Source organism: Gavialis gangeticus, unplaced genomic scaffold, assembly GCF_001723915.1.
Source record: "Gavialis gangeticus isolate Ggan-Ray unplaced genomic scaffold, GavGan_comp1, whole genome shotgun sequence".
In the NCBI taxonomy this organism is placed as follows: Eukaryota; Metazoa; Chordata; order Crocodylia; family Gavialidae; genus Gavialis; species Gavialis gangeticus.
Genome location: NW_017728992.1, coordinates 111631425 through 111641146, shown reverse-complemented (window position 1 = coordinate 111641146; position 9722 = coordinate 111631425). Strand labels below are relative to the sequence as shown.

At 42.4% G+C, this 9722-nt stretch overlaps 1 protein-coding gene across 2 annotated transcripts in view; it reads right to left on the bottom strand.

Moving 5' to 3' along the window:
• The window catches only part of LOC109304449 (chloride transport protein 6-like), a 202522-nt gene that overhangs the window by 166627 nt on the left and 26173 nt on the right, over positions 1-9722 (bottom strand). For both annotated transcript variants that reach the window (XM_019527052.1, XM_019527044.1), the window contains exon 7: positions 6469-6663. In XM_019527052.1, the coding sequence (XP_019382597.1) occupies positions 6469-6663 (195 nt within the window). The remainder of the gene's footprint in view (positions 1-6468; positions 6664-9722) is intronic.

Below are 9722 nucleotides of genomic sequence, written 5' to 3'. Positions count from 1 at the left end.
GAAATTAAAAGTCAAGTATAGAAATGTACTTTAATAGAAAGTTACAGTATAGGAACTCCCACAGGTAGCAAGTTTAAAGAAAATTATACTGATTTGAAATGTAAGGACAACCCCCTCTTTCAGATTATATATAAATACACGCATCTCACCTGTGCTAATGAAAGGGGCAAATAAACGACATTTGTCAAATTAATGAGAAAAATGAAGAAACTGTTTCAAATTCAGTTAGAACATATAATTAATCAGGGCTCCTCTGTTTATTAATTATTGTTATTGCCATTATTATTGATAAATGTTAGCACTAGACTTAAACAGCTCAGCTCCCAAGAATTCAGATTAACCGAAATATATCTAATTTGCCTGCATGCTGCTGCAGCCATTTTTATTAACCGGTAACTCTTATGAGATACTGCTGATCCCCCTCACCTCCTGCATGATGCACACTTTTCCTAGTCTCCTTGGCAAGTCTGGGGGAATACGAGCCTCTTCTTGTGTCTGCTACAGACTTCCTGGGTGACTTTGGGCAGCGGACCGAAATGCCTTTTCCCACTTATTGCCTATCTGCACTATGTGGGGGGGGGGGGCATCTTTCCAAGGATCACAGAGGACATGGGGTGCTGGCAGAGGGGGACATAGGGACAAGTTTCCCCACCCCTCCCCCGCTCCTGGGAGGTGACAGCAGCTCAGGGTGGTAGGTGGCAGCTCTACCCTCACCCACCCCCAGCCCATCATTCTTGACAGGCAATTGGCTGGTATCCATATAAAAAATAGGCTTATTCTGTCTGCCCGGAGCTCTTTGATTGGTTGTCTAGATTCAGCCACACACACACAGGTAGTTACTATTACAAGTCTTTCATATAAAAGAGAAAGCTAGACCTTTCCAAGTGACTGGGAAATTGCTTATAATTAGAAAGATCTGGCTTAGAAGTGTTAAAATAATAGTTGTTACAACCCTGAACAGCTAGGAACAAAGTTCCTTTGGAAAATGTGCAGTTTACACTGGAATAATAAAAGGCACACATGACAGTAGTATGTTTTGTATTAGATCAGGGCTGTCCAGCTTTTAAGCCCCTGGGGGCATGACACGTGGGCTGCACCAGGGGAGCCACAGAACACTGGGCTGCACAGACACCCACTCTCCCCACTGCAGTGTGCACCCTTGCAGACACTCTGCCCCCCCAGCTCCTCCCTGCAGTGCCAATCCTCCTATCCCCACCACACATGACCCTGACTCTCTGACCCTCAGCTCCCTGCACTGCATCATGCTGCCCCAACCCTCTGCAGTGAGGGCAGGATGCGACAGCTGGAGGAGTGATGGGGAGCCTGCAGACTCCAGCTGCTGCACCCAGTTAGGGCCAGGGTGATTGGGGGGAGGGGGGGAAGCAGCAGCAGCTAGGTGAGACCCTAATTTAATACCTCAAGGGCCATCAGTTGGACAGCCCTGTATTTGATTATAAACTGTACAGCTCTTAGTTTTTCATGATGATGTTCAGTACCAACACAATGAGGTTCTGGTTTTGGTTCTGCTTGGGGCCTCAGGACACTAATAGAACACTATTAAAAAATAACAACATACAACAGAACTTGGATCATTCATATTCAGGTGGATTGCAGTAGATTGCCAAATTACAGATTATCTTTGCGGCTGTTTGCTTTAGCTTTTGCATCAAAGGGCATCACTTCTCTAATTATCAGTAGTCCCACAGAGCTGACCAGAGGAGTGGTGCCCTTCAAAATTAAAGCTGCAACAAACCATGTGAGCATTGAAGCAATCATACACAGCTGCTTGATGTCCCAGGTTACTTCTCAAACCCCCACTGTGGTTTTTCTTCCCAAACCCCACCTTGGGAAGAAAAACCTGCCACATCCTGATAGGCTAGGCAGTGCTACACTGGCTAGCACTACAGATGAGAGGGTGCAGAGGAAAGCCACATGCGTGATCAAGGGTCAAGAAAACAGACCTTATGATGAGAGGCTGAGAGCCATGGGACTCTTCAGCCTGGAAAAGCACAGGCTCAGGGGTGATCTGGTAGCTACCTATAAGTTTATCAGGGGTGTTCACCAGGATCTGGGGGAATGTCTGTTTATCAGAGTGCCCCAAGGGATGACAAAGTCGAATGGTCACAAACTCCTCCATGACCATTTCAGGTTGGACATAAGGAAGAATTTCTTTACTGTCTGAGCCCCCAAGGTTTGGAATAGACTGCTGCCGGAGGTGGTTCAAGCACCTATTTTGAACACCTTCAGGAGACAATTGGATGCTTATCTTGCTGGGATCCTGTGATCCCTGCTGACTTCCTGCCCCTGGGGTAGGGGGTTGGACTCGATGATCTTCTGAGGTCCCTTCCAGCCCTAATGTCTACGAAATCTATCCCAGGGGAGCAAAGGAACCTAACCCTAAAAAGTAACTGGGTTCTCCTAGGTACACCAGACATGGGGCTGGACAGTAAAAATGATTAAATATTTGCTAATAATGAAAGAATGAAACCCAGTTTCCTAGCAACATTATGTAGATTGTCAAGAATAGAAGTTGTAGTCCCCAAGGTGCTCAAATTCAGCAGTCATTGAATAAACAATACCGCAATTTGAAAAAAATTATATCCTTTTCCCATAGGATCTTACTCTTTTAGTCAAGTCATCATTGCACAGAACTGAACTGTTTCTATAAGTAAATTCATAAAGGATCCTTTCCTTTAATATTGTTCTGCTCAAGGAGTTGAGCTCCAGTCTGGGATAAAAGCAGGATGAAGTTGATAAGCAAACAATGAGACTGGATATAAAGAGATGTAGGAAACAGAGGTTTCCACACCTCAGTTTTCAAATACTAAAAAAATTTGTTAGTCATCTTGCAGAGAAATTAGAAGTGTAACCCAGGGGTGCTCAACCTCTGGCCTGTGAATCCTTGGAAACTGGTCCACAGGACTCCCCATGGGTCAAGAAATTTGGCAGCAGGGGAGCAGTGGAAGTTAATATTGCCACTCCTCCCTGTCATCAAAACCCCAAGCCCTGTGGGGTAGGGCAGAGCCAGACCATAATCCTCCCCCTAACACAACCAAATAGGCTAAGTACAGACAGTGAAAAAACCCAAGGCTGAATCAATTCAGTTTTTGCAGGTTAATCTAAAATGCAGCGACTAAACTGACTAACAGGTGAGCAGACATTTACTTTTCGCAGCCACAGGCCTGCAGGGACGCAGGCCAGGAGCTGGGAGGCACTAGAGCATGGCTCTCTGGCACAGCCAGCATGAGCTGCGTTTGCTTCCTCTTTCTGCTGCCCCTGTGGTCTCTGGGATTTGCAGTCCAGAATCACAGTAGGACGACTCTGCAGGGTTGCTCATCACTTCTTGCTTCCAGGTGCCTCTGGGATTTGTATCCACAGTCACAGCCAGCAGTATGTTTGGCAGGGCAGGACAGGGCAGGGCAGGGGAGCTCTGTACTCAGGGGAAGGGGGCTTTAACCCCCACTCCCTGTCCCCCTCCCCCAGCCCTTCTCTGCTGGAGCAGACAGCATAGCACAGCCCAGGGCTGGAAAGCGTGCTCAGGGACTATGATTTAACTTGAACCAGGAAGGGGTCTGGGACAGAAGCTTCATAAACTGGTTTGACCCAAATCAGTTGAGTCTGACACTACATTCAACCAGGTTCATCTTAAACCAGCTTCAGTCATTTTGAAACTGGTTTATGTGCACTGAACTTCTGTTCTGTTACAGGTTTAAATCAGTTTCTGATCACTTAAACCAGTTTATGTGCAACTTCTGACCCTATCCATAGGGGCTGGGCCATACCCCTTTCCTTCCCTGTGGCTAGGCTGTGTTCCTTTCTCCTTGTGAAAGCAGACCATGCCCCCTCCCCAGGGCTGCTGGTTCGGAGCTAGCCCGCACCCCTTCCCTCTGCCCAACTGTCTACACATCCTTTCCTTGTGCAACTCGTTCTGGGCTGGGCCACACCCTCTTCTGCCCCCCCACCCAGCCAGGTTGGTGCTCGGGCATCCTCCTTTCCTCTTGTGGGGATGGGTCATGCCCCCCCCCCATGGGGCTGGATTGGGGCCAAGTCATGCCCCCTCCCGCCCTTCCCATGGGGGTGGGTTGGGGCCATGCCAAGCTCGCTTCCCCTACACACAGCTGGATCAGGGCCACGATGCCCCCAAACCCCTTCTGCGTGGCTGACTGGGGCGCTGCTGTGCCCACCTTGGTCACTGGATTGGGTCCACCAGCCAGATCCAGCCCATGGAGCGACTGGGCACTGCCCATCTGGCCTACCAGATAAAAAGGTTGAGCACCACTGGTATAACCCATTGGTGAGTGTGTGCAACTCAAGCTATAACAACTTATGCTTTTAGCTCTGGAAGGTCTCCAGTTCAATACTTCATGTGTGACCCAAGAGGTGGTCATTAAATAAGTGTGTGGAGCTTTCTGGATATAGAGAAGTTCATACTTAGTAGGCCTCAAAGGTAATAAAATTCTATTTTGTGCCTGCACATCCAGGTCCATTTCCAGGGCAATATTGAATTTACTTTGATCAAGGACTCTCTTATTCCTAAAAGGCAAAGATTTTTATTATTTAAAACAAGAACTTATTTTTTCTTTCTTCAAATGAAGTAAATTGGTGACTGAAAACGAAAAATTTTGAGGTAAAAAAAACAGACTGATAACAGGCTATAATTTAATAAAAAGTCCTCTCACAGCAATCAGGTTTTATATACATGGCCCAGTGCCCTGTTTTAAGTCCTCTCTATTCTGCCATAACAGTTACAACCATCACACTGGGGGCACACAATTACAATATGGCTTATATATCTGCTGTGTTTTTCCATATGGTTCTCTTTATATAATAACCAAAATAAATATGTGCCCTGTTATAGCTAGGCTTAATGCTGCATACACCACTGGCTTACAACACTGACATTACTTTATTGTAGACAGGACCCAATGTCAACATACGTAAAAAAAATAGTAGAATTAAATCTGTAATAATTTTTCTCTCATGGTCATCCAGTAACTGATACCAAAATCATCCTTATAATTCCTCTTTTTTGATACTAATGTCCTTTTGTTGCCTCAAAGCACTGGCTGGCTTATAGGCTCATTTGGGCAAGCAGGATGAGAGAATCTGTATGGGTGGGCTTTTCTTCTTCAGGAGAGAAGGGGATAGAGTTTGAACTCAGAAAATATGCTGGCAAGCCTGCCTAAGTGATGTCAACAGTATGAGGTTTTTGTTTGTTTCTCTGAAAAAGAGAAAAAGCACAATAAGGCATTCAGACACTTTAAAATATCTGAAAACAAAAAAATTCTTCAAAGATTGAAAAAAATTATGGCAACCAGGTGCTCAGAAGAAAAGAAATAATGAGCAATCAGAATAAAATACAATAGAAGGCTCCTAATCCTTCATTCCTTCTGCCCCCCAAAATACTTAATTCCATTACTATATTTATGAACTCAGAAATGATGAAAATGCACCTACAAAACATAAAAACCTTTTAAGCTTGCCATACTTTTTCAGTATTCCTTCTAATAATCCTTTGCATCAATTAAAACTTAGCAGAAGACTAGGTAATTTCAGGCACTGGAAATAAGATAATTCCAGAAGCTCTTGAGTAACATTCAAAATGTAAGATTGAACCAAAATTCTAACCCTTATTCACCATGTATAAACCTTCCTCCAAAAGAGAAGAAACTAGTCTTGCTGCTGTACTTTATTTCAGAGTCCTAAGGGCTGAAAAACTCCTAAAATCTTTTTACATGTATAAACTGCAGATATAAGTGAGAGAGCTACTTGAGTTCACTAAAAAAAGACCCAAAACATGAAAGCAAGATGACCCTTCAAAATAACAAGTTGATTAGAAGGGAGCAGGCCTGGCAGACTGACAGCTGAAGATAGGAAAGGCCAGGGAAAGGAACATAGGATCATAGAAAAGTCAGGTTGGAAGGAACCTCACAAGGTCAGCGCATCTCCTGGAAAGGGCATCCTTTCCGGTGACAGAGAAAAAAGAAGCAGGCAACTAAACCAAGAAAGCACACCCCAAAAAAACTTTCATGCTGTGTCAGAGTGAAGTGAAATAAAATGGTTGGAACCTAATAATAATCCACAAAGCAATATCACACAAAGCAAACAGTCAGCAGTCCAACAGAATTGAACTCTATAACCCTAGCTGGAAGCAGTATTATCAGAATGAAAGAACAGCCAAGAAAGATGACAAAATATGATAAAATAAATATAAAATAAAAGATAAAGCACAATAAGTAGTGTAAAAAAAACAAAATAAAGAACATTATATATACATATACATGCACATACAGGCTTAAAATCTTTGCATGCCACCCACTTCCTTTTTATTCCATGAAACACCAATTGTGCTAAATTCTGGGCTAACAGAATTTACTTTTCCATGTCATCTGTTGTTCCATCCAGACAACCTCATCTATTGAAAATATGACTTCAAACTTTAACTTGAGAAAATTATTATTTACTTACAAGAATCATCATTGAATCCAACAGCTTGCTTGTTTTTCTGAGGAACAATTTGGAAATTGAGCTAAAAAATCGCATGCGTAGTTTATTTATCTTTATATTTAGGGAAACAAAAAGCGCTCCTAACAGGCCTCCAAGGATGCCTAAGAAAATGGTTGGAATGAAGGCCAAGATGCTCAAATCCAGTAAATTCTTAACCTGAATTGAAAAAGAAGAGAAACAATACATTCTGAGAATTCTGCCACCAAGTTAAAATATAGCAGCTGCTCTTCTAAAGTGAAATATGGTATAACAGTGCAACAACTAAGCAAAGATTTCTGTATAAGAAACAGATCTTTCCTTGAGGCTTTTGAAGCCCAGTTATTCAAGTTTGGGCTGATCTCATGAAGAGCCAAATACCTCCCCCTTGCCAGATTGGGACCAGGAAGTAAACACCAACAATTAGCTGAAATCAGCCACTTACATTGACTTCGAATGGCAGGAAACAGAACAAATCAGTCTGAAGGCCAAGTACTGCAGCTTCTTCCTGGGCCTCTCTCTCCCTAAGTAAAAGCCATGAATTTGGCCCAAATCTGTGATGTTTCTGCTGTTACTGAGAAAACTCAAAATCTCAGATAGCCAAATAGTGTGAAATCTTGACTCTACTGAAGTCAATGGCAAAACTCACATTAACTTCAATTAGCCCATATTCATTTACTGTACCTAAAAGCAACACAAACATTCTGACGAAAGTGTTTATTAAAATGTTAATCCATGTTTCAAGATCACAGAAAAAGCTCCAAGTAAAACTGTAAGAGACTTGAGGCTGCTGTATACAGATGTATAGCTACTCTTTATGATCTAGGATCATAGCTGGGAAGGCAATGGGTCTTTTGTGATAGCTTTTATTGGACCATGTATAAGTTAATTGGGATAGCTGTTGCTTAACTATATTAAATGAAGGAATAATCATTGTATGTACAGGTTGATTTAACAGAGTAGCAAAGCTATCTGGTAACTAACAACCCAATGTATCCAGATAAGTCATTTCCCAGTAAGTACAGCTGAGGTCCTTAAGGTCCCTAGCAACATTATACTTAAAGATTTGATTAACATGTTGATTAACATTTTAAGTGCAGCAGAGCCACATATTCAAGCAATTAGTGGCTCAATAAAAGAAAAAGGAGCCACAAAATTATTACACAAAAACTTTATAATGATTTTAGTCTGGTTTCCATTGCACCTTAAATTGAATGTGTTGCATAGGAACCATGCTGGGGCTCAAACAAGCCCTGGTACAGTCCCCAATCACCTGATCAGGGCAGCAGGGGGACTGCATGGTCCCTATGTTTCCCCTGATCAGCAGACTGGTGGCAGAAGGGACTACACCAGGGCCCATTCAAGTCCCAACATGGTCCTCACTCTTCCTCCACTCAAACCCTGGAAGGGATGAGACCAGGGCCCATTTGAGCCTAGTGCAGTTGCTATGCTGCCACTACTTAGCTGATCAGCACCCAGCTCCAGCAGTTCAAACCAGCCCAGTGGGTCCCAGGAGCTAGACCTGATACCCAATCTCAGAATTGCACCTCCTGTCATTCACATGTGGCATAGCAGGAGGCGCAGTTGTTGGGATTGCAGATCAGATCTCATCATGCCTTTAACCTAATGCGGGTCAGCAGCCTTATATAACTAACCTCAGTCGCATGTGGTTCTTACTTTTCAACTCCTACTCCCAGGGGTCAATTTTATGGAGATCATTGTTTTAAATGTAAATATATTATCTGAACCACTATGCTGTGTATTTGTACTAAAAAAGACAAGGTTAACTAAAGGTGTTTGCACTTGGAACATAAGAAGGCAAGGCACAATGGTAATTCTTAGTACTGATGACACTTCAATCCACAATTTTGGATCAGCTACCAAGAAGATCTCCTGTCTGTACAGTAAACTTCACCTGTAATAATCCAATGCTCAAAATAAAAATAAAGTCAAGCTTCCTAAAAATCCTGAGCTCTGGAGATTTCCAGGGAGCTGTAGTTCAATAAATTTTACTTGTAACTTCCTGGATAAAGTGAAACTGAAGAAAACAAATATTTTTCTTGAGAAACATAACCCACAAGCTTTCAATTCAGAGTTTATTCACCATAAACTGTGTTAGTTAGTACCCCAAAACTTGAAAGAAATAACATTTCCCGAGCTGAATGCTAACTGTAGTGAAAATATTTCTGATTATCTGTCCCAGCTGGAGAACTAAAAATTATAGAACCCCAACAGAAGTGATATTGGTGGTAATTCTATCCAGCTTTTCCTCTGGGGACATTAAAAGATAAATGGAAGGAGCCAGAATCCACTGCCCTTTCCTGAAAATGCTCTAAAATGAGCTTGTAAAAGACTACAAATATTATTAAAAGCAGCAGTCACTCCCAATAAATCGTTTATCCTTTTCTGTGTGTTAGTTGTATAGAGTATGATTTTCTTTCTTTTTGTGGTGGATCAACCTTTAACTTGTTTTTAGAAATGCTATGCATCATGCATATTATGCAAAAAGTTACCCTGCAAGCTGAATTAAGTTATACCTTTCTTGCCTGGGGATGGGGGAGCTTTCAGTTCTACATTGTTACATGGCACACTAACAAAGCAGATTCACTTTTATTTATATAGGCACTTATTCACATGATGTCCAAAACAAACCAAACCTATGCAGCAAGAATTTGAACCTTAAACTCATAACCAAGTACATTCCAAATGCCTCCGCTGATCTCAGATAAAATTATCACATGCTGAGAGAAACAGGCCCAAAGGCACCCAGAAACTATCCATGACACCATAGTTTAAAACATGTTTATGAATGTCTTTATCTCTTCCCAGCGTTTGTTTTATTGTAACTAAACGGAATTATATTATGGAATTCCAAGAGCCTACATCTGGCTAGAGATGGTAAGAAGGCACATGACCCAACAAAGGATTACTACCAAGACACTGCAAGGGACCTAACTCCATTGTTATTTAAACAGACCTAATTTGAAATATGAAAAGTCAAGAGATTTTCTTTTTCTAGGGTGGGAAACAATTATTGACACTTGTGCTGACAAAGTGAAACTGATAAGCACTTGGCTACAGTTCAAATTACACTGACTCTTGTGGGGGGGCTGCAAAAAAAAAATTGGACTGCCCATCACAATGCCCTAACAAAATCAGAGATTCCTCCCCCCCTGCACCATTATGATTTTCAAATCTTACAGGGGGGGCTCTCGTTTTATGGGGTACTCAGCCCCCCC